Source organism: Gymnoscopelus microlampas (genome assembly GCF_963454915.1).
Source record: "Gymnoscopelus microlampas genome assembly, chromosome: 7".
Classification (NCBI taxonomy): domain Eukaryota; kingdom Metazoa; phylum Chordata; class Actinopteri; order Myctophiformes; family Myctophidae; genus Gymnoscopelus; species Gymnoscopelus microlampas.
Genome location: NC_139944.1, coordinates 32,617,451 through 32,643,988, shown reverse-complemented (window position 1 = coordinate 32,643,988; position 26,538 = coordinate 32,617,451). Strand labels below are relative to the sequence as shown.

The following is a 26,538-nucleotide window of genomic DNA, read 5'->3' as shown; positions in this document are numbered from 1 at the left end:
CAGACTTATGTAAAACATTTTTTTGATATTAAGCCTTCAGATTTGATCGAAATTTCACGCAAATCGGTACACATGATCTTTATAGTCATGTGATCAAGACGGATCTGTTTGATTTTTCATATTCCATCCTGATTGGCTAACATTGACATGTAATGTTTGCAGGAGTGGCCCGTTTTGAACAAAATGCCTTAAATCATGAACGCAGCGTCCGATTGCGGTGAAACTTTGAATGCACATTTGCACTACGTTGAGGAACAAATGCCACCCTTTTAACATTGGCCTGTTATAGCGCCACCAGCAGGTCTAATTTAGCAAAACACATTTTTAGAACAAAATTTCTCAAATCATGCATGCAGTGTCCGATTGCTGTGCACGGCCTAGGAATAAATGGCACCCTTTTCACATTGGCCTATTATAGCGCTACCAGGAGACCATAATAACCTACCTGACCTGGCGGAGACTTGTGCTCCGAGGAGCACTTTTTCTAGTTTGTTTTGTTTTTACTATTCAATATTTCCTAAGCATCGATATACTAAATCTAACATAATCTCTTTGAAGGCCAATGTGTCATTCCACATGACAATGGGATTAACATAAACTACAGCATACCCCTCACACGGAATGGTTAAAGAGCAAGGATTAGCCTATGTATAGTCCCAAGCTATGACTGACACATTTAGTCTGTGATTTACTCTGAGATTATCATACCCTGAATACGGATATGCTTGAGTTGCACTCCATGGTACGATGGTGTCAAGCACCGAAGATAGCCAATCTACAAACTCACACATGAGCTTGTAGATTGGCTATTTTCGGCAAGCGACACCATTGTATGACAAATTATAAATCAGGGTTAAAAGATAGAAACATTATGAAAACAAATGTTAAAAATAAAATAATACATCCATAGAGCTCTTGTTTACCTCTGTAAGCCGTAAACTGTGAGACACCATTATGTGTTTTCAATGGGTGCACGGTGCAGTATTTCTTTTTTTTTTTTACTGTAAATATATTCTTAGCCACAGACTACATGATTGCTGCCTAACAGAGGTAATAACGAAATATCGAACCTTATGCAACAGAAGTGTTGGAAAAGTGCAAGTATAAATCAGGCTATTGCATCCAGTGTGGTTCAAACACACAATGGTAGCATCGGATTCTAAGGGGAGGGCTGTATAGAGGGGATGAGCAATGTATTGTCAGACCCCAGCTTTAGGTTGACAGATGTTTATTTCTGACCTCTGCAATACGTTTTACTGTATTTCTAGGAAGGCTGTGTAATGCTAAAATAGATGGTACTCATTTCCTGATCTCTTACTGTAGGAGGGACACGGCGGGGGAATTGATCAATCCACTGTGTGTATGTGTGTGTGTGTGTGTGTGTGTGTGTGTGTGTGTGTGTGTGTGTGTGTGTGTGTGTGTGTGTGTGTGTGTGTGTGTGTGTGTGTGTCAAGATGGCTAAACCAAGCAGTGGCTTCCATTCTTTTTCACACTTTGAACATTTGGCTTAATTTGCATTTTTACATGTTATGTTTTTTGTGTCAACAAGGCCATATCAGGAAACTGAAGAAGCGACCTTTGGTCCTTCCCTTAATCCAAATAAAGGGGACTGAATGTCAGCCTAACAGAATAATCCCTGGATGATTCATGGTCTGCTGACCAACATGTACAGCACTGCTGTATTGTTATTACGAGTCAAAATCCCTAAAACTTGGTTATTTCTACATTTGTACCATTGGTTTTTGGAGCATCTGATATCCAACATCTGACACCACAAATGGTGTCAGATGAATTCAGTCAAAGTCACATCACAGATACAGTACAGTATGTATCATTTGAATGATAATTACCTTGTGATTACTGTGCAACAGTTAATCACACTCATTTATATAAAATATCATTTTAATAAAATAATAGAACTTTTTTTTTGGGGGGGGGGTAGACATTTTCAAAAACAGCTAAAATAGCAGATCTACAAGCTCACAAAGCATCGTGATGTGAGGCGTTGTGAGCTTGTAGATTGGCTATTTGTGTGCAACACAGTTGTACGATAAAGTATGAAACCGGTTAATCAGATTTAGTCAATTATAAAAAACCTGCGCATTTCGATTATTTGATTGATTGAAAAAGTAATCAATAATCAAATCACCAATCGATAGCTACACGCCTACAGCATGGCAGGGGAATGGGGCATATCAAATGAGTTGCTTATCTACAGTACGTGTGATAAGCAACTTATGTGAACGCATCCTTTAACTGCCATTTTCCATCCTTCCGTGTTGCCATTACATGATGGAGGACTTCTCAGTTCCCTGCGGAATGTAGCCCAGTGTTCACTGAGCTGTGACCAGGACTAATGTGAGCTTTCTGTTACATTCCACTCCCCTTGGAAAAAGCGGTCTGTCACATGGGGAAATGACACAACTGAGAGGATCCTTAAATCAAGCTGTTGAAATAACCAAGAAACAATCCAACACAACTGTTATCATCCACATGGGGGATTCTTTCGCCAGCCAGTTGCAGCACCAAGAACATAAAAAACTCAAACAAACATAACACATCAAGTTACATCAATGAGTAGTGAAATAAAGGAATTATGACCAAAAATTACCATGACCTGTAAAGGGCACGAAGGGTGGAATGCAATTTTACCTCAGTTGCACTGCCATCACGGTTTGAGCAAAATGTTTGAACAGCAACATCTGTCACTGCCAACATCTTCACACGACAAGCATAATATAGTAAATAGAACAGGTTCTCAACCTCAAGCCTGGGGAACAAAATAATCATTTTAGCTGTGTAATCAGGGACTTACTTGAATGCAATTAATCACCCTGCAGAAAAGTAAACTAGCATTAGCTTGGCTTCCTCAGGATAGAAGTTCAGAACCTCTGTTATAGTAGTAAGGAGTAAAGCGTGTACACAGCAAAATCCAGTGTTAACTCTGAGGAGGGAAATATTCTGACACTCTGTAGACCTCCTTGCCCACAGCTCTCTCTCCAAATGTATTCCCTCCATGTTCCCTCGTCCATCACCACCAGCTCCACATTCACCCAGTTATAGTTATATTACAGTCCATTGGGTGTGTTCCAATACAACCGTGATCCTGTGTGTGTGTGTGTGTGTGTGTGTGTGTGTGTGTGTGTGTGTGTGTGTGTGTGTGTGTGTGTGTGTGTGTGTGTGTGTGTGTGTGTGTGTGTGTGTGTGTGTGTGTGTGTGTGTGTGTGTGTGTGTGTGTGTGTCAGAACCAAAGACATTGCACAAGCTTTCCTTTTCAGTATTCCCACCACATATTCATCACTTTAATTACAGTCTGAATATGCAGAATGTCAAACTAACGAACAGGCTAATAAAAAGGTGGATGGACGAGTTTCGCACAGGGTTACATGATGCAGACAATCTTGAATTTAGTTCTAACCAAGATCGTCCAGTTCCTGTATCTCTCAAATGTATTTATTTTTAAAACAACTTTGTTGCATGAAAGACTCACGAGCTGCTTGATGCACCACATTATGGACAGGTCTAAAGACTGAGGTGCCTTGAAATCCCCCACTGGTAAAATCTAATTTGTGAAGCTGTCAATAAGCATCACAAGAGAGTACATCAAGGATAGTAAGCTCAGATCAATCAGCAACAACAACAACACAGTTAATGATGTTTAGAACAAACAAAATGTAGATCAAGGCCTGAAATGCTCAAATCACTAAACATCTTCAATACCCAATTAAAACCACACTCCAAACTTGATGAGTGGCATTCTGAATATTAAATTAGCATTTTGTTGTAGGTTATTGGCTCGTTAACATATTATATTATCTCATATATTAACATTGTCTTAAAGGAGGACTGGCCGGTGGTCACTATGACTCAGTGATCAAATATAAGGAGTTCCCAATGCAGCCACGCCAAAATATGGAGTGTGTTGTCTAACCTCAATCTGGTCGTCATGGCATCAGGCGCAAACAAATCAGACAGCTCCATATATGGGCACAAAAGGGGGCATGCCCGTATGTGGGCATGTACTGATGAGATCAGCAAACTCCATATATGTGCATAAAAGGGACAAAGGACTGACATATACAGAGAACTCCATATATGGGCATGTTGGTTGGATCAGCGGTGGAACACCTCTAGTTCTATAAAACTGTAAGACCAAGGAACAGCCCTGGAGCCTGAGGAAAGCAACTGGCTGGGAATTTGTTTTTTTATCCCCATACAGAATGTTTCCAAACTCTAAAGTCTTTTACTGATATTGCATGAACCCTAAACTGTCTATTTTGGTACCATGCACTGGCATCCAATTCTGAGGTAGCTGCTGGTATAGCAAAAACAGCAATCCAGGCCCCGGTAGTAGTGGTGGTGAAGTAGAGGTGAGAGATGGTGAGAGAGATATCACGGTAGGGACTGAACTCCCTGCTGTGGAATTACTGGATTCTACAAAACTGCTAGGAGTAGCTGATTCTTGTAGAGTGCCCTGCACCTGCTGAGTGACCATCCTCATTAGTTTTTTTTTATTTAGCCTATTTTTTTATTTTATACTTTATTTCAGATACAGTGAACATAGAGACAGGCAGGAGAGGGGGGGATTACATGCAACTAGAAAAAGAGCTCCTCGGAGCACAGGTCTCCGCCGGGTCAGGTAAGTTATTGTGGGGTGCATTTCTCCTTTCCGACATGTCGCCTTTCCGACGTTGACTAACCCTATACCTAACCCTAACCCTAACCTTAACCGCACGCGGAAGCCACTAGTCGGAGTGGTGAGATGTCGGAATGGAAGGAGCACCCCGTTATTGTGGCCTCCTGGTGGCGCTATAATAGGCCAATGTGAAAAGGGTGGCATTTATTCTTAGGCCTTTCACGGCAATCGGACACTGCATACATGATTTGAGGCATTTTGTTGCAAAAATGTGTTTTGCTAAATTAGACCTGCTGGTGGCGCTATAACAGGCCACTGTGAAAAGGGTAGCATTTCTTCCTCGGCCTAGTGGGAATGTGCGTGTGAAATTTCACGAAAATCGCACGCTGAGTGCATAATTTGAGGCATTTTGTTCAAAACGGAGCCAACCTTGCAAAGGTAATGTTGTAGTAGGAAACGGCACCCAGATCAAAAAAAATAAAACGGGAGGAGCCAAACCAGAGTTCAAGTTTAACAAGAGTGCCAACATGAAGAAGGAATGCCCCACTAAAGCCCAGGCCAGAAGGCAAGAAGAGCTCCCTTTGCCAGCACATACTCTGTATTTCAATTTATGAACTGGTTAGGGAACACCAAAACATGTTTTGGTGTTCCCTAACCACCACAAAATGACCACTATATGTAAAATACGGGCTGTAGTTAAAAGCTTGGTTGCACATTCACTTCTAAATATCAACATTTGGCTTGTTTGTCAGTAAAGGAAAAATGCTTAAAGCTACAATCCGGGACTTATTTTAATTAAAAAAATATTTTATTTTAGAGTAGGCTACAATATAACTAGCACATCTGCAGTGGTTGGATGTTGTCTCCCTAGTCCCTACACTTCCTTGAGAAAATGTCAACCCTGATGTCGTGTAGGACAGACTGGTTGACAATATCAATACATTATTGAAAGCACACTGATTGGACACTAGATTTTCCTCTATCTTTATTATGAGTTCGGAGATCCTTGCGATTACCTCTCTCCATCAGGAGAGAGAGACAACGGACATCAATTGGTCACATGAACATGGTGGGTGTGGCCTCCAGTAATTACATTCGGTATCAATGAACAATAGCATTTGAAATTCGAACACTCAATTAAATTCTTATTCATTAAGTTAACTGTCAACTGTCTGACATTAGGAAAAAATAAACACAATGACTGTGTTTGTTGTATGTAACAGTGTGTAATTATCAGTTACATAAAATTCATTCATTCATAGCCAGTCACAAATCTCAGTCATTTTCTCTGTGGCTGCCTGCATTTCCCCTGTCCTTGCAACTGCAACTCCTGCTATCTTCATCTACAATAGACAACAAAAAGTGGACAAAGTGTAGCCCTAGAATGGCTGACATTCCATACATTTACGGAATTACATTCATTCGATATACAGCCATAGAACATTCAATGCCATTTTGTCGAGGGATTCATCTCCACTGCATTTTAATTTGTTGTGTTCTGTGTGTACTCAACCAATAATTAATTCCTGTGACTCGGGGCAGCACTTGTCATATAGTATCAAATCCCTTTGAAAATTCTTGCAGAAAATTAATATTTATTAAAACATCTCCACTTTCTCACAAGATTCACATGCAGCACATTCTCTGTATGTGACAGGATTGCATTCATAGCAGCGCTAAACACAACTTCCTTTAATGAGCGCATATGCAATCACAAGCACATGATGATTGATTGCATGTTTATTGGTATCATTGTAATGTTATAAGAAAAAACAAAAAAAAAACTCAACTTGTGTTTTCGTACAAACAAGACAGGATTTGGGATTTGGGACAACTGCTCGTAACTCTCCCTGTTACAAAGGATATGACATCTGGCATGAGATCACCACCTAAGCCGGCGCAGCGCCAGCGTGACGTCTTAGCATGACATGTCACATTTGTATTTATACATACTGAACCCTGCCCCGGCAGATAGAACTACAGATACGAAGATACCAGAGACATAAGATGTTACTAAAAACTATATGAGAAAATGGTGAAATCCGCTGGGGTAATGCAGGCAGAACACCAAGGCCATTCATTCATTTGAATAAAAACAATTTGGATCTATTGGTAGTAAAGCATTTAGCTTGAGGAACCAATCAATGGAGTTCAATGGACAGGTTTCGCCATGTTGAGAAGTTTTCGCTGTTACTTTCAATGGGGTTCTCTTTCAAGATCGGTCGCCTGGTGGCAAGCGTTATTTATGCATCCTGCTACCATAATTGACGAGCCCACTCATGGAGTGCACATGATTGCATGTTGAGGGTCTCCAAGCAGACACATGGCCCAAATAACTCCAAACTTTCCATTACAATTCCTAAATATTCTGCCCGTGTTCATACCTGCTTCCCATACCGTTACTGTACTTGCAGGATGTACAATTAATATCAAACGCATTCTGCCCCAATAAATGCAAATCACTTCGGCAGCTCACAATTTACTTCTGGATGGTTCTTTTAACAGCCAATCAACATCATCTGCGACAAAAACTCTGCACCTTTGTTGCCACATCCGTGAAACGGGCAAGAAATAAGCACTGCCGTGGTCTATGCAAACAAGAAGCGCGCCCAAATAAGCCCAAAATCGCTTATACAAAAGGCAGACCTGGCAACGCAGGCTACGCCAATCATGTTCGAGAGATCTACAGGCTATGGGGCAGAGACGCTATGTGCCACACACCGTCTCTTAGCAACAACGGAAGCGCTAACTCTCATTGGTCGTGTCATGTCGAGGGCAGTTTCCAGACAGCAGCATCCAGTACGAGTTCGCTCAAACACACAGCTTGCTGCCGACATAACAGACAGACGCAGTAACGCCAGGGCTCCGTGATAGTTGGGCGAGCTGAGCTGCACAGCACAATCACCGTCATTTCTCTAATAAATCGCCCTGTCATTCATATTGTCAAGACTTATAGGTCACTGCAGCCTGCTACTAAAGTAATGAATGTTTATGTCCACTACTGTGATAGCGTTCGTTGCATTTCAATGATTAGTGCCCAGGGGTGCTTAACATGAGCTGTTAGTATGTGGCTAACGCTAACGCACTTTATATATATATATATATATATATAATTTTGTATTTGAAACTTAAAATTTCTCTAAATATTATACACTTTCAGCACAGCCTAGTTATGAAAAGCCTAATAGGCTACAGTGAAGTCGGACTGAATAATGACTGAAACATTTTTTCTTTTTTAACTCTCTTGCTGTGGGGATTATCTGACAAAGTAGTTGTGAATTAGCAAACTGGACATTTAGACTGAATGTTTCCTTTATCCTCATCTTGCGCTAATGCACGCAACTGTTTTGCCACCTTTTGTTTTTGTTGTTTCTCATTAGTCTGTGCCTTGACTTCAGCACGCTGACTCTCTCCCCACCCGCCCCCTTGCGCTTCAACACCACAGGAAAAGGCCATTCGCTACCCAGCCAGCACGCCCACTGCGTCCCATATGGTATCAAGGTGGGCTAAACCATATGGGCCCCATGTTGGCAATGTCAGCGGGATCCACTTGGGTCCCAACTGGGATGCCCATGTGGGATATAAGTGGGTCCTATCTGGGTCTTAGGTGGGTCCCACCTAGGCAATTCTATGTGGGACCGAGGTGGGTCCTAACTGGGTTGGCCATGTGGGCTATACGTGGGTCCTACATGGGCCCTAGGTGGGCCCAAACTAGCCAAGTCTATGTGGGACTGAGGTGGGTCCTAACTGGGTTTGCCCATGTGGGCTTTAAGTGGGTTCTACCTGGGCCCTAGGTGGGCCCCAATTTGGCAATTTATGTGGGGCTGACATGGGTCCCATATGGTTTCAAGGTGGGCTGAACTATATGACCCCACTTGGGCTTGCCCGTGTGAGCTATACGTGGGTTCTACCTGGGCCTTAGGTGGGCCCCACCTAGGCAATTCTATGTGGGATCGAGGTGGGTCCCAACTGGGTTGCCCATGTGGGTTTTAGGTGGGTTCTACCTGGGCCCTAGGTGGAACCCAACTAGGCTATTTTATGTGGGACCAACCCTCATTGGACAGACAGGGGGACAGACGCACAGGGACAGAGAAAGAGGGGAGCACAGGACACTCAGCGTTGCCATGTCCTCTGATTATAAGCGAATTTGCCGTACTTTTCAACACAGTGTTGCCATGTCCGACAATTATAAGCGACTTCGCCCAACTTTCACACAATACCCTCGCTCACACTGTGAGCTGGCTGTAAGGTGGATCTGCGATGCGAAGTGTACGCCGCGTCACGCTAGATTTCTAGTTCTTGTTATTTCTGACACTGAAACAAATGAACTGCCAGTTGTTTTTGGCAATACATGGGTGAATAGCCTACTGTTTATTATGTATGAATATTTTTTGTTTAAAACAGAAGTCTGTGGGAGTGTCATAATTATCTCAATAGCTCTGGTTCAGATCAGAACAGCAATCAGGTAAGATGGTTGCCATTATACCCTTCTGCATATCACTCCTATGGTTTTATCTATATGGTTGAACAGAGGGGAATAGAAGGGGGTTAACATTCCAAAATAAGTTTAAGTATACATACAACATATTTCACAAGAAAATAGCAGTGACAAAATGTAGAACCTTATATAGCCAAAGAAGAGCAGAGCATGTACTACTCTATCTGTCCCCCTTTGCCTTAAAAAAAGAATCTGAATTTGAGCATTCTGTAGCTGGACAGAACATTATGACTTTAATTGTTCAACGTCAAGCTGCAGTGCTAAGCTATAGATTGTATGAAACATTAAAGCGTCAGTAAAACCCCCATGACATCAATATTGTGTTAAGATCCACATGTGACTGGAGTTACCATGAACATATATGGCACCTGCCACGTGCACAGGAGATTAACTCACTGCACTTGCATGACAAGTCCTATAGTGGATCAAAGATAAATGTTATCACAAATGACAGATGTTGTGGAGATGAGTCGTTCCATAGGAGGACCCATTCACTGAAACCTGACTAAAGCGCTGAGGTATACTTCATCATACGCCAGTATCGCACCGGAAATAGGCAATCTACAAGCTCACAACGTGTTGCAGCGGCACACATTGTGAGCTTGTAGATCTGCTATTTTTGACAAGCAACATTGTCGTACGACAGACTATAAATTGACAATTAGACCTGCTCCGGGGGTGCTGAGGCTTGATGTCTGTTTTCTTTTTTCTCCCTACAGAAATGCAGTAACGTTATCCCTGGGGAAGAAAGTGTCTCGGTGGCTCATTGGGAGGAAGGCAGCATGCATAAAAGGAAATAATCTGTTGTCATGAATTGCATACAGTAACCCACACAATCCTCCCTTGCTCCCATCTGCACAGCTTCAGCCCATCTAGACTGACGTCAAAGTACAGATTAGTGGGTTGTTGTTTTTTTTTTCCCGCCTTGCCCATCTCTTCCCCCTTTTTTGTACATAATCTGGACTTTCATGAAACCCTGCCATAGTGCATTTACTGCCTTGAAGATGGCACTTAAATAGCAGGGGACTTGAGAAACTGATGCTCTGAGTTAACCACTTGAACCCTAGCATCCAGTGGTGTGTTCTAGGTTTTTTCGGAGGGTGGTATACCACGTTGTGCGTGTGGGAAGGAATAATATTATTATTCCCTGTGGGAGAGAATAATATACATACAGTACGCTCGCACGCGGTCACTGAATGAAATGGTTAGTAGACGGTATATGATTCTGTTCAAATGTTCCTGTATGGTATACTACGTATATAGCGTAACACGGTAGAACACACCACTGCTAGCATCCCTATTCTGGGGCTAACATTCAGCAAAATAGCTGATCTACAAGCTCACAAAGTGTCATAGCACGGGCTTGCAGATCATATATTTTGTTAAAGATATTTAATGTAGAGCGAAAACAGGAGGGAACATAGAATAGAGCCCTTGGGAATCTGGTCAATTATGTATATTGTGGTTAAAGCAGTTATTTCCAGATAGTGGAGGTTGTTGTCATGGGACCGGAGTATAAAGACAAAAGCCTAGATATGTGGAAAAGCTACAGGAGTCTTTGAGCTTTATATACTGAGACAGTATAGGAAGAATACATCAGAGCAGAGATATAAAATAATAAAAAAAACGATAGAGAAATTGAATATATTAATGTCATATATGATTATTGCATGCTGGAGTTAATACAATGGAAGCCTCTGGTCTGTAAAGGTTGATAAAAGCATCAAAATTGTCATCTATTTAAACATGGAGGTCCGTTACTCAACACAAGATGTTTGCCGAAAGAGAAAAAAAAAAAGAATTATTGAGGCAGATACTAAGAATATTTTTTCCACTGTTAATTTCCCTTTTTGGCTTTATGTAATTCCTCTTCACAGAAACCAGAGCGTGACTATAAATCTCCCATCCGATCATCTCGTATTTGATGTACTTCAATGCTAATGCAATTTATTTGGATTCTTTCACGTTCCTTCTTAACCTAGACATATACAGTCTAGCCAAAGAAACACAATTGGACAGCAGGCCTTGTATCATTTAACCACTTAAACCACCCTATACTTAATCAACTTGACCTGAGTTGGCTCTGTACTTGGTCTGCTCTTTTCCCCTCTACAGCAAATCCCTTTGCTGAGAAGTCGATCTACAAGCTCACAACGCGTCACTTTGCGGCGCTTTGCGACGAATATTTCTTCACCAATAAGGATGCTAGGTTCAATAATCAATATGCTTTGTGTATGCAAAATATATATATTATGTAGATATATTTCGCTTTTAGATTTTTTTGTCCTGTTCTTTCTCCCTCCGCTTTTTTCTTTTCTCTCTCTTTCAGGAAATAACAAAAATGATGGAGCTGGCACAAAAACTATTTCACTCACTGAATCATCTGCGTATTTAAGCAGTACTATATGTAGGCCTATAGAAATAGCACTGCTTATACAAATAGTACTGTTTAAGAGCAAAGTATAAGCTTACGCTCCCTACGATGAACCATGCATGTAGAGATAAGTGATGTAGTATATGTATGTGAGCACTTCCCCAAGTCTCTAATAAGGAGTCTAACAGTGGCAAAGCAATTGTTATAAATTACTACTCAGTAGCCACGTTTGAACACAATGATCTAAATCAAATAATTCCCATGTGATGCAAGAAGCAGTGAGGAAATATCCCCACTGCTGATGAAACCCTTCAAAATGGTCTCTATCTGTCCTTAACGGAGAAAGGTTGAGATAATAAATGTACATACAGTAGATATAAAGATATAGAATTGCGTTTTCAGTAATATCATCAGGGAAGGAAACATTTACAATGCTGATAAACTAGGCAAAATGTCTTATAGTGAGCCAACCAGGGTAACCAGAGTTATTATACAGAAATGTTTGATATGTTATGAATCTGCAAAATGCCCACATATTTCGTCATACATATTTTAATATTGCTGGCACTTTGAGCACCCTAGCATTTCACTAGACTATTTGTATTATATGTACAGTATGCTATGTTGCGGTTTGTGTGTTGTTGCTGCTTTTTGATTCATGTTTATAGCATATTGGCCTTTGTATATTGCTGGTGCTATGGTACAGTACATTGAAAATAAGAGGGGCAGCATAACAGTTTTTTTTGCCTAGAGCAGCAGAAGTGAATGCGCTGGTCCTGAACATTTGACACCATTTAACAATACTGTACACTCACTTGATGATCACAGAGAAAGGAGCATTACACTTCCTTAAACTAGCCCATCTTGGAAGACTCTTTGGAGACTCTTTGGAGCAAAGCTTCTCCACTCTGTTGCCTATCTCTGCACCACCAGCTGCTGAGGGAATCTTGGTTCTTTCAAACTCCCACGCAAAGCCAACAGACAACAGCAAGCCAGCCCTCGCCTGCACAGTGCAGGACTTACGGGTAGAGAGGGGAGGGGGGGGGGGGGGGGGGGGGGGGGGGGAGTCACTGTGCTGTTTGAACTCCTTTGCCCCAAGCATTTACTTGTCTCTGCTAATCACAGCAGCCATCGTCATTTCTAGTGCCATTGCCTGAGATGGCAAACTGTATTTCTTGTCACATAGGCCAGACAAAGTTCACCTAACCAGGATATTTTCTTTCTCACTTCCCATGCAAAGAGGCGAATGTGATGGCAGCAGGGGAGGATAGTTTGCCATAATGGCTGCAGATTCTGTTGCATTATGAATTTGCAGTGTGAGACACATAAGCCCTCTGGTCTTCCCCAGGGGTTATGATGCTACAAGGCAACTCATCTTGGATGAAAAGCCAATATAGTGAACATTACTGTTAATAAAATATGTTAATGGTTTTACGATGTCTGGCTTTCCAAGAACCGCTAGCTGGTCCCAAAATGTCAAAGGGATGGTTCGAGTTTGCACATTCACCTGACAGGCAAACAGATATGCCATGTTTTATTATCATGTTATCTGCTTCAATTTTATACCATTATACAAAACATTCCTGAGCAGCAGGATGCACGTTTCTGGACACACTGAAAGGCAGTTAACTTTTTTTTCCTCAAGGTTAACAGAAAAACAAACACATGCATTAGTCAGACATGCTATTCTGTTTTTAAAATAGCTAGGCCAACAGCAATCATGGTGTTGAAAATATTAGTTGTACGAGTACAATTGGAAACTGCACCTTTTCATATATGCCCTGGATTAGTACTTCAGACATTCCCGCTAATACAGTATGATACAAAACTAGCAGCATTCCACAAGCATGCAGTAAAGATTCTGATTGATCAATCACAATATTATGTGGTTTGTTATTTCTCGATAGCAGACCACTGCTTTGCCTCTGTTTAAATTGCTATGGAAGCAGAAACATCAATATGTTGTGTCAAATTATTGACAGTAAAGCAGGACTGTTTTGTTGAAAGTCAGTAGGATTTTTCTGCGAATCTGTGTGGAAACGTGTTTAGAATTGTGACTGGAACATTTCTCACCTAGACTACACTCTTCTCATTAATAGTCAGATCAAAACTTCAGAAATTCACAAAGCTACCAGGTGCTACATGACTCCACAAATTCCTTTGGAGGTCATTTAGATTTTTCAGTCAAAGCTGTTTCATTCCCCTATGTGGCAGTATATACACTACAATACATGGACAAGAAATCATGGCTGAAACCTCTGAACAAAAGCTGTCATTTCTGGGTCACCATTATGCCCCAAGATAATTTTCCCCCTCATAAAATTAAATGGGGTTGATAATTCCAATGTATGTGAAAAGTGAGCAACAATGGTAACGACATGTTCACAGTGACCTGTTCACTGGATAGCCACAGGTTATGCTGTAATAGGTAATCACAGCTCTTGACGGTCACTCACTTAGCTTTCAAAGAAGCAAAGGTAATGGGGACTATTCTTCAGGGAAGGTAATGACATTTTCACTTTTCTGAGCTGTAGCCATTTTTGTGTTCATAATATTGTATCCGCCAGGTCGAAGGTGTGGCCGAGACTATGTTTTCGCCCCTCTCCACCCGCCCGTCCGTTTGTCAGTCCGTCCATGCGTGTGTGTGCGTGCGTGCGTGTGTCTTCCACCCTTTTCACATTGGCCTATTATAGTGCCACCAGGAGGCCGATTTTTTTAAAACACATTTTTTTATTTTACTCCTACATATTTTGTCTAAACATCTCACGTAAATCTGTACACATTATCTCTACAGTCATGTCATCAAGACAGACCTGTCCGATTCTTCATATTTCATCCTGATTGGCAAAAATTCTTCTACCACCTGGCCTGGCGGAGACCTGTGCTCCGGGGAGCACATTGTTCTAGTTTACACTATATGCACTTTATTGACAGTTCCAATGAGCAAATAAATTGTGCAAAATAAAAAGTTAATAGACTATTAGCCATCACATAATATTGTTCCAATTTATGGCAGCGTAATTTAAGTGAGAAAGTATTTTTACTATACATCAGTCAATAGAAAGTCATGTGCCTTGTGAAATAGGTTTACAGACACCAATACATCAATGCAAACATCATCTGATCTGAGGTAGTTATGTACAAAATAAACACGGATATATCTGCATACAGTGTGAACACAAATCAGCTGCAGAGGCTTACTGTATATACAGTATGTAAATGATAGTGAGACTAAGTGAGGCACAGAAATGATAGAGATGATCAACAGATCAAAAAAAGCCAGCATTTCTCTTTCATAGAGCTCTACTTTAATTCTAAGCCTCTCCATTTGCATGCCCATGGGAGCATATTAGATTACACCATGAGGAACACAAACCAGCAAATAGATGATTCTTCGACAGTTGCAAAGTGTGATCAACAATCGAGCCTTTTCACAGCAGACATTTTGATGTATCACAGATGAGTAAACACAGCTGACGGCAGGCCTGGAATTTTGTAATTTTAGAGGCAAGGCCACTTTGCCTTTAGTGTTGTCCATTTTTTGAGGGCACAAAGGCCAAATGCCAGGGCAGCCGCAGGAATGCCATCAAATAAAATGTACGTAGACTATCGGCAGTGAAATAAATAGATTATGGTATTTACAATCTGATCCATGCTCAGCCCAGCCATAATCAAAGTCACTGGATTGGTTTAAAGAATTCAGAATCTCAACAAAAGACACTGGCGTCTACATGACAAGAAAGAGGCAGAGGAGAAAGTGGTACAGTGAGCTGGGGCATTAAGGCCACTGTGGCCTCAGGGCATGCCATTGAGGGGCACAAGGCCAAACTGAGGGCCATCCGGCCATGGCCTTCGTGGCCTCCCTGGAATTCCTGCCCTGGCTGACGGTAAAAACATTAAACATTAAGTTAATTATGCAGGGTTTGTCCATGCTGGCACAAAGTAAATGAAACACCCAAAATTAATGGTATTACCTTCAGCTGTGTTAACTATCTATGACATGTCAAAATGTTGGTTGTGAAAAGCGTCTATTGAAGAAGAACAAAATTAATGAGGGATTGCGTTAGATTTGGGTATAGCCAAAGCCCAATTGGAGATTGGTAGATGGTGACATGCATGACCAAATTCCATTTTCCTACTATATCTATTTTTACTTCCTGTGAGTCAAGCACAGTCTACGTTGGTTGCAGACTAGTGCAGTGTGCAGGAAAGCATCAGATGTATCACACTCTTTTTTTGCCAGAAGCTATATCTGTCATTACTGGTACTAGTGCGGTACCAGCGTCATTGATGGCCGTCATTCAAATGCGACACCCGTCATTTGCGTCATGCTGCATCATTCGCCCTGTACAAATGTACATGTATTTGCGTCTTTGCATTGACTGTATGTAACCGAACTGCACACTGTTCTGGAGAACCGCCGATCTGACGGACACTCACACTGCACTTCCAAGGGTCCTCAGCAATACACACAGAAAATGTGAAGGCCACTGGTTGAATGATTCTCGAGACGTGCATATGACATATGCTACACAGACACATATACATGCAGGGTTTGTGGAATTTATTTATAGAAGACAAGAAAAAAATATCTAGCTTGTGCATCAATCAGTGTGTTCAAGTTTCCATATGACGTTGCCGGTAGTCCGATGATCCATTGTTCCGAAGTACCATTGGTCCAACCGGCCCCATTATAAATAAGCCGAACCATAACCCTAAACTCACACTAACCAAATCATTTTTTGAACTATTGGGCCGTCGGAATAAAGGGTCATCAGCCCTAGCCTGGTAAAGCCCCTCCCTCCGGAAAATCTCATTTCCATTTGATTTCAGGGAGGAGTCTGGCCTGAAGGCGTGTCTGGGCGTTTCTAGCCCGTTCACCAAATGGACGAGCCTATCAGCGTCGTCGCTCATCGTTCTGTGATTGACAGCGACAGATGGCCAATCAGGTGGCGAGTTCGAGTGAGCCCGAATGGAGCCGAGTGCAGCCTGAGTGCAGCCGACAAAAAACGAACGGCAGCCATTGTTATTTGTGCGTTGTCTTCACTTCTTACTTTCGGTTTTAAAACGCTCTCAAACTTCTTTTTTGAGGCACGGAATTTACTTTTAAGATATCGTTTGGATAGAATTTAGTTGTTTAACTTCATATATGTGGTCAATTAATCATGACAGAGCCTATTTAAAAATAAAACTTCAGAGAACCAGCAGGGGTGGGCAGTGACACGCATGTATCCGAATAAGGCAACCTATTTTGGGCATGGCCGTCTCAAAAGTCCCGTTGCGTCACATTAGTCTGGAGGTGGTAAAACTGCACTGCTGATTGGCTGAAGGGGAACACTGCTGATTGGCTGAAGGGGTATTACTCCCGCCCAACTCCAGCCCACAGCCAAAATTGCAGAATGGGCGATCATGCCAGACTCACTCCTGAAATAAATGACAAATGAGATTTCCGGAGGGAGGGTTTACCAGGCTACATCAGCCCCTGCATTGGCTGGTCACCTGACAAACAATGATACATTTTCTTGTCAGTTTACAATAAAATTACAGAATCCTACTATGAATTCGCGAAATCTCTGCGCATGTGCATGCATACGCGCGTGTGAGTGTACCTGTCCTTCACGTATCTCGAAAAACGTCCAACCGATCGACATCAAATTCGCTGCGCGTATCGCCAGGGACCCTCGGGTCTGCAGTGCCCAGGTCGGTCGGATAGGTAGTTGTCCAGAGCCCCCGATCCAACCAATACTGATATGGCCATTATGGAGGCCTATATGGAGATCCGGTTGTCCAGAACCGCAGATCCGACCAATTAGCCAACATATGGGAATGCCCATATATGGGTATTTATGGAGATGAGATCTCTGTGTGCGTGCGTGTGTGCGTGCAAGTCCATCTTGCCCCCGCATCTCTTGAGAACCGTGCAACCAATCGACCTCAAATTCATCATGTGTATCTTCACCGACACTTAGTACAGTATCCATTATGCAAATAAAAGGGACAGACAGACAGACAGACGGGTACAACAGGTATTGCATAACAGGGCGGGGAATGCATTAACAACATGGATCGTTCCCGACGTCATCGTTCCTGACTAGGCCGGGCACCGGTCTAGTTATATCAATTAATATTGTCAGAGCTGCTTAAATGCTGATTCATCTTGAAAGTAGAGTGGAAGCCTATACATTACAGGCCCGCTACACTTATCTGTTATGTTTGAAGGGCAGATAAATTATACTGGACCACTTATGGGCTACAATGTCACTGATCCGTTTCTGTGCAACTTCCATTTTCTGTACTACTCTACTTCACAAGAACGCTGTTACAGGCACAGCAATGCCTTTGATAGCTATTTGAATATGTAGAATAGTGCTTAATGTTCAGTATCCCCGGTGACCTTTTGCAATGTACATTAGTCCATGAACACTGATTATTTCACTTATCACTGCTGTAATGGAGAGATGTTACAGATCAGATTCTACTGGCAGCAAATCGCCAGCATTTCCCATTTTCTGATCCAAATCAAAACTGTGATCCCACTTCTATCTGTTTAAAATTCAACATACAGTACAGTTTGGCTGGTATTTGCACATGTAGTATGCAAGGATCCATACTGTATAGTGTAATAAAACAACTTTTGCTTAACCCTGCAAGGCCCAGATTCTTTTCAAGTTGTGATGATTCCTGGCTCTGTGGGGGGTATTTATATGCAAATATCCTGGCCAATGGCATTGTAAGACTAAACAATAGGACCCAATGAGGATTTAGAGGTGAAAAAAATAAAAAATAACAGAAAAGAAAAATGATTTAAACTCATTTCTTTATAAAACATACATGTGATCGTGCGATCACACTGGGCCTTGCAGGGTTAATCCACTGAGAGTACAATAGAAAATCCATATACGTGCATATACATGTTCAATGCATAATTGACTTGTGTCAAAGATTACATCAAGAAGTAAAAGTAAACAAAAAAGACGATTCTGCAGGATATATCCAATTTTGTTGCGTTAAAGGAGAATTCCGGTCATTTTAAGTGTTATGTTTGATGTGTGTCAAATCACTTACCAACGTAGAAATGAAAATCGCGTTACTCGACAGATCCCCCTGTCAACCCCCACCGTTGCCATGATACTCCTATCGTGGATAGCCCAAATTCGCCTATTTTAACAAATGTAAAGTCTGTTTTTTTCTCCTAGTACTCATTGTGGAGTCCCATGATAACGTAACAGGCGCTAAAACTCCCGACAAGCTAACGGCTAATAACAGAACGAGCTAACGCTGGGGCTGCTTATCTCTCTGCATGGCAGCCCCAGGTTGCCAGGTCGGGAGAGAAACCAGCAACCAGCATTAGCTCGTTCTGTTATTAGCCGTTAGCTTGTCGGGAGTTTTAGCGCCTGTTACATTATCATGGGACTCAACAATGAGTACTAGAAGCAAAAAAATAGACTTTGCATTTGTTAAAATAGGCGAATTTGGGCTATCCACGATAGGAGTATCATGCCAACGGTGGGGGTTGACAGGGGGATCTGTCGAGTAACGCGATTTTCATTTCTACGTTGGTAAGTGATTTGACACACATCAAACATAACACTTAAAATGACCGGAATTCTCCTTTAAGACACTCCGAGGCTTGTACACAGGATCGAGTGAAAGGGAGACGAGATAAAGGATTAGAGCTCATTTCATTTTACGTTAGGTGAAACTTTTCACCGTGTTTGTAGAGTGCATCCAAAATTCCTAAAGGAAATGTACATCTTTCTAGCCATAACTAATCTCAGCCAGACCCATTTGTGTATGCCATTTTTATTTTATATACTGTATATATTTTTGGGCATACACAAACCGTCACCAGTGATGGACAGTAACAAGGTACATTTAGGCTACTTGAGTACGGTACTGAAGATTTTTTTTTGTTGCATCTGTAACTTGAATATGTGTATTTATTGGATAATTGGATGACTTTCACTCCACCACATTTCAAAGAGAGATATTGTACTTTTGACTCCACTATTTTCTAGTAAGGGAAAATGTACATTATGAATTAACCACTTAAGCCATAGTGAAAATAGCTACCGGTATATACAAGCTCATGATGTGCTGTGAACTTGTAGATCTGCTATTTTTGCCATTATTTATATATATTTTTTTCTTTTAGAAAATCTATGATTTATTTATTTTTTTTTGGGGGGGGGATACATTGATATTATATACTATAAATAAAAGTAATTGGTACTTTTGAATACTTGGAAATACCCCAGTACTTTAACTCAAGTACAGAATTGATGGAGCTACATTCACTTGTAGTTGAGTAATAGAGTCTCCATAGTTACTTTGACTCAAGTACTGGGGTTGAGTACCTTGTCCACCACTGACTGTCACTACAAAATATATATATTTTAAAAGATTTAATATATTTCAGCACACTCTAATTAAGTTACAGTACAGAATATACTAATACTAATACTGTATGGGGTTTTGAGGGGAAGGGGACATTTCTCAAATTTCACAAAACAAATAAGGCAAATAGTAAAGATAATGGAAATATTTTACCAAAATAAAATCGCCATCCTTTGTCCCCTCTAAACCAAATATCTTCACTGAAACTAGCCATTGTACAAACTCACAACGTATCACATTGCGATGGTTGAGAGCTTGCAGATCTGCAATTTTCGCCAAATGTCCACCCCAGATTAGGGACTCTCCTAGGGTTAATGTGGTTAAGATACATTAACAACTAGCTTTGTTGGGAAAAAGAAACTTTCCTACTGTGTAACTCACTAAATGACTTTAAGCATAAACACTTCAACTAACCACTCCAGGGCTGGAGTAGTGTGGTCTAAGCCAATGGTGCTCAGGAGAACCTCTCCAAACAAATAAAAATAGGCAGATAAACGCCCTAGAGTCAATTGAGGTACAAAAACAAAACACAATCATTGTATTCATGAATAACATTTGGACCAAACTCTCACCTGAGTTTCAAAGTTGGATACAGTGATTAACCCTGACTTTTCCAAGGAAAAAAAACATCACTGCACTATGGTTAGAGGTAACCAGAGCCATATACTGTAAGGAGAGTTGCGTCACCTCCGTTCACTTCATCTGGCCAGTCTTCTACAGAGCCTTCTATACACGAATCCACCGAGTGCTGCCCTGCGCGCAGCCATTGCTGCGGTGTCAACGCTACGCGGACGCGACACCGCAGCAATGGCCGCCTACAGGCAGCTCCAGGCAGCGTGTCTGTGGATTCGTCTATAGGTGAATAGTGACAAAGCCCTGAACTGGAAGTTTACGGAATGCATTGGAGTCCATGAGCGTTTGTCACTATTTCGAGTTTACATGAACCACGTGACCGGCGCTATTTTCTGCCCCCGAGGTGACACATCTCTCTAATACAAGGCCCTGGAGGAGGCAACTATTAATTTCAGTTTGTTTACATATTTATTGTCAATATATCAGACTGTGTTGGTATATGAAGCAATAATACTACATAAATCTAGATTGTTAACATTTGTTATTTAATTACATTGTTTAGTTTGCAGATTTATATTCACTGCACAATACTCACCTGTATTTAGCCAATAGGTTAGCCTATAATAGCAACCTAAGTGGCATCATCAATTGTGAAATGTGTATTTTAATGCATTTTGGATATGTTTGATATCTTTATGTGTTGGACATACTGTCATGGCAATCTGCCAATTGAGCTTTTGATTATGTTGTGTGCAAAATTTATATTTTGACCTAAAAGTGGTGATAGAGGAAAGGACCATGGGGTCAACAAATTCAGTAGGCTTCATCCTTCAGGGGAAATGAATGCCTCAGGCAGTCTTTCAACAGCTTTTGGGAGCCATGAGGGAGAAGAGTTTACAGTATGTCGCTTGGAGCGTTGGCCAGGGTGTCGTAGGGTAGGAAGGGTCAGATGTCATGTGTTTGCTGATCAAACATTGGTGGATCATATCTTGTTTGGGACCTAAGTGCTGGATGGACTGACATGGACATCCTTAGAGACCCACTGCTAGCAGGGCAAAAACAGAGAGGGCCCAAGATTACACACTCATCCACCCACATTCCCAGTCCCACACCTCGCTCTCTCTGACCACCACGTTGACTATAGATTTTCCTGCAGGGAAACACAGTAGGACAAAAGATATGTATCTTTTATCTTTTTATCTTCTAGAGCTTTACCATGAAGCAGCCCATTTTTTAAAACAAACTAACCTCAGGGTGCTTTCATTCCTGCCTTGACTACATACAGTAGTGCACCATCAACCTGCTTCAATAGCATGAGAGCAAGTTACATCAGATCATGTGGAATATAAAATGGCCTTCAGACATTGTTTCCAAAATAGGGATGCTGCCTGTATTCTTAAAAAGCAGCACAACAAGATCTTTTTAAATGGATTCTTATAGTACCTTTTGACCAGGGTAAGTGTTCTATCCCCATTGGGGTGTGTTGCCCAAACTTTTGGCAAACAGAAAACAAACTTGCCCTGACAAAAACAAGGGTAAAAGTATCACTTAGACAATGCCTCCTATGTGTCATCAAAAGGAGTTTGCGCCTGAAATATTTTATGGGTTTTGAGATGAGCAGAATATTTTGCACTGAAAGGAAATCTTCCTCAGAATCACACAAGAAAATTCCACTCCAAAAAGAGTGAAAAAACACCAACTCCGTTCGTGGGCTACATACTTTACATGGCTGCTACTACTGAGCTAAAGATTCTCAAGGTGACTTCAGCTGAACAACAGTAAAATCTTTGAAAGAGAAGAGGAAGAATTTGAATCGCTGAACACATTTATGGGCTTGCATAACCATGTTTAAGTGTTCAACATCACCAGTGGAAGAAAGGTTGTGGATGAGGCTGCATGAAGCAGAATTAAATAAATAAAGGCACAGGCATCTGGCCAATTGTGACAGGGCATAGTGATCAAATTCACAACAAAGATAAAGTTAGATGCTTTCTGTTGTAAAATTATGCTGACACTGAAGTACATTTTAAGAGGTTGCTCAAACAGAAAGTACCATAGCTGTTAAAATCCATGATTAAGAAATATTGAGTGAGGAATTTGGAGTGGCAAGTTGTTTTTTTGTTTTATTTAAACTAGTTTTATCCTCCCATTAAATACATAAAGGAGGGAAGGAAGGAATGAAGGAATGAAGGAATGAAGGAATGAAGGAATGAAGGAATGAACGAATAAATACAATTTTGTCACAAAACTCTTCATGGTAGAACATCTATATATTTCATGGTCTGCTGTGTTGTCGTATTCACATAAATTTGACATGCTTGACACAGATGTTTGTCTTTGGAAGCCAATAGAGTCACACAACTTACAGGTACTGTACAATGAGACAATGCCATTTTGATTTATTAAAAACATGATAAATTCAAAACATAGCTTCTAGGCTATATATATAATGATGAAGGGGAGAAGCAATCATAACTTTGATAGGAAGCTTCTTTAAAACCAATTGTCTTGCATTAAACGGATATGCTGGTGAATACCTAAGTCTTAAGGTGTACCAAAAGTGTGTTGTGCACTGCAAACAGGAGTGAGCATACAATGTCAGCACTCGGAAATAACCCACGGGTGGTCTGAATGATTTTAAGTCAAAGACAATCCAGGAACACCATAATGACCTATCTCTATCTGTGCTGTTTTTTAAGCTTACACCCTGAACTGTAGCAAGTCATAGCAAGGTCATAACAATAACTGTGATGCCATACATCACGGTGAGGTCAAACACTAAGAGTGTTGTTTATTGAGAAAAAAGGCGATAATTTCACTGAGCATGTATGATCTACCCACAGTGGGCAAGCCTTCATTGTCTGAGCAAGACTGCCCTACCGCTTGATAGACCTATATATAATAACATCACTTACAAATTTTGCATATTAGTCAATGGGGATCCACAATACAGTGAGGAGTCACCTTTGTAATTGCCTTCAAGGGCATAATTATACCATAAAACCTATACACATCATTATTTGAAAATAGCAGATCTACAAGCTCACAACCCAATGCAACACATTGTGAGCTAGCTTGTAGACCTGCTATTTTCAAAAAATGAAAAGCAAACATTAAAAGGGTGAACAATGAATGAACATGTTTGAATATTCTTGAAACATTTTAACAATATAAATACTGCATGCGGGGGAGATCCCTGGCACAATATTTTCAGAGGGGGGTCTGCGGACAAATACCTATTCCTTGACATGAAAAGGTTTGATAACCACTGGCCAATATCAGACAATTTGTAATGACTTTTCTCTGAACAAAACATCAGGGAATCAAGTGTTTGCCTTGCAGCCTACATAATGTCATGCTCTAATGCGCTATAATGGGCTACAGTAGATCTTCAAGGCATGTATGACATATTAACATGTTCTTGATGACCACAGCACGTTTAGATAGTTGATGGTCTACTGTAAATACATAATATTATACTGATATGATAGCCTACAATGACACAAGCAACCATAATTGAAGTCTGCAGGATGGGATTGGTTGATTATGATCAAGTTCAAATAGGCTAATTGGTGCCCACAACCACAAGTCATCACTGTAGATCATGTTTGGTTTTGTTTGTTGTTTTTAATATCAAACAGCCTACCCCCGCCCATACACACACACACGCACACGCACACACACACACACACACACACACACACACACACACAGAACATCAATACAGCACGTACTTAGCAGCCTAATTACTTAGAGCCCAGACACATAATCTCCAAATGTATGAATAAATTATTAGTGTCATATTAATGACGTACACAGCCGAACATTTCAACATTTCAACGGAGCAGGAAAAAACAAGACGAGGATACCAGCAGACAGTCTCATTGACAGACCGGGCTGAAAGCTGCTTTAAAGACACTATAGATCCACCTGTATTTCATTTTTAGACCAACAACTTCAGCAGATGTGTCACAAATACAGCTCTAGATAACATATTACACTATTTGCTATTTCTTCAAATAGCTGGGAGGGAACTCGTAAAGATGTGTCTCTTGGTGACACGTTTCAGATTTTTGGTATGGTGTAGAGGTATGGGCATAAGGTTTTCAAAAACCATCACAAACGAGTTGGGCTCGCCCCCTAGTGGTCTGTTTGCAATAACCCCAATATTAAATAGGTATAGGTATGGTCGAAAGCCCAAATAATTGATAGAAAATATTTTTTCAATGGATGCTGTTACTATTTTTTCAAGATGGCGTCCGCGATGGCAGCCGGGAGCTTAAAATGGCTATAAACTGGGAGGGAATATGTAAAAAATAATAACGATTTTGCACTTAGGAACCCCCTAGTGGTCGGTTTGCATTTCAATATTAGATGGGTCAGTATATGGTTGAAACACCAAATCAAAACTGGAAAATCTGACTTCTGGAAAGGCATCATTTTCAAGATGGCGGTCCGTGATGGCGGGAGCTTAAAATCTCATTCACTACAACCTAGAAAGGTGTTTTTGTGTCTAACACTAGGTTTTAAGGCATGAGGAATGTGACTGAATCAGTAAAATTACCATCAGTTAATTATTTATTGTCAAATTTAAGATGGCATAGTGCATACCGAAGTAGCTTAGGCTACGCCTACTTTGGTACGCCTAGGAGGGAATATGTCCAAAATCATATGCTTTTTAGCATGCCCAATAGTAACAGAATCCATTGAAAAATATGTTCTATGAATTATTTGGGGTTTCGACCATATATAGCCATCTAATATTGGAGTTATTGCAAACCACCCACTAGGGGGCGAGCCCAACTCGTTTGCGATTGTTTTTGAAAACCTTATGCCCATACCTAAACACCATACCAAAAATATGAAACTTGTCGCCAAGGGCCAAATCTTGATGATTTTTTGACTTTGAGTTCCCTCCCAACTAAAAGCCATATTGCATTGTCCATGACAAGTGCGCTGCCTGCAACCATGTATAGTTTAGCCGTGTTAGAAGTGCGCGTGCAGTCATGCATGCTGGCCATCATCACACCTGCCACAGCCTGGGCTGCATATCATGTAGAATGAAATCATATTTGATTCGCACAACGTCCACACCCCGAGTCGTGTCTCGCAACATGAATGTAACAACAGGCGAGTCGTTTATCATTCATCGATCGCTCTCTTCTATACGACTTCATCGGCATGAGTTAAAGTTGGCGTGAGAGGCATTATGTGACACCGATCGCCTTCAGCTGGGTTGCTGATGATGTCGAGCCGTTCGGTAGCCTATTTTTACGTCTCTTAAAATAATGTGACTCACTCCTTTCCAAACACGTCAAGAGACCCTTGCGCATTGAATGATGTGAGAGGTTCTGACTCCCAAACGGTGATTGATCATGGGCACGTATAGGTATTACAAAGGCTGTACTGTGACTTACCGACGGCTAAATCCAGCAGATCTGCGCACAGGAGCAAGCACAAAGAGAAGACGGTCATCTTTCCCTTATTTCGCAATAAATCCCAAACTCCATCTGCGTTTACATGCTCTCCTCCGTTCGGCTGCGTAATCCCCACCATTCCAGAGGTATGCGATAGAGAGGCGCCCCGAAACTATTCATGATGCGGCTCAAGTATTAAGTGAGAAATACGAGAAGTTCTCTGTGAATAATCATGTGGCATTCGCGACGGAATCCAGGATCAGAATAAATAAAGACACTGCACTGCAATTAGAAATTGTATAATTCTCTCGGAAGAGAGACAACAGAAGCTACGCTCAGCCGTGCGGTCGAGAATTGGAAAGCAAAAAAACGGATAGGTTTGAAAGAATATCTCTGTCTCTCCCTCTCCCTCTCCCTCCCTCTCCCTCTCTCTCTCTCCCCCCTCGCTCTCTCTCTCTCTCTCTCTCTCTCTCCCTCCCTCCAGACAGAATCACGCACGGTCTTTCCTGATCACTCCGCTCTTTATTTCACACAATTTTCCTTAATCCTACCCTGCCTGGATTCAACCCCCTCTAATTCTGACCATTAAGCCGATTTATTGCCGCGGATTTTTTTTCTTGTGAAAGGGGGTCTTTAAAAGATG

General features: G+C 41.3%; 1 protein-coding gene across 1 annotated transcript in view; it reads right to left on the bottom strand.

Moving 5' to 3' along the window:
* The window catches only part of igsf21a (immunoglobin superfamily, member 21a), a 270,100-nt gene extending 243,858 nt beyond the window's left edge, over positions 1–26,242 (bottom strand). Inside the window, exon 1 of the mRNA XM_084061419.1 lies at positions 25,896–26,242. Within this exon, the coding sequence (XP_083917545.1) occupies positions 25,896–26,034 (139 nt within the window). The 5' untranslated portion in view covers positions 26,035–26,242. The remainder of the gene's footprint in view (positions 1–25,895) is intronic.
* Positions 26,243–26,538: the final 296 nt, after the last annotated feature.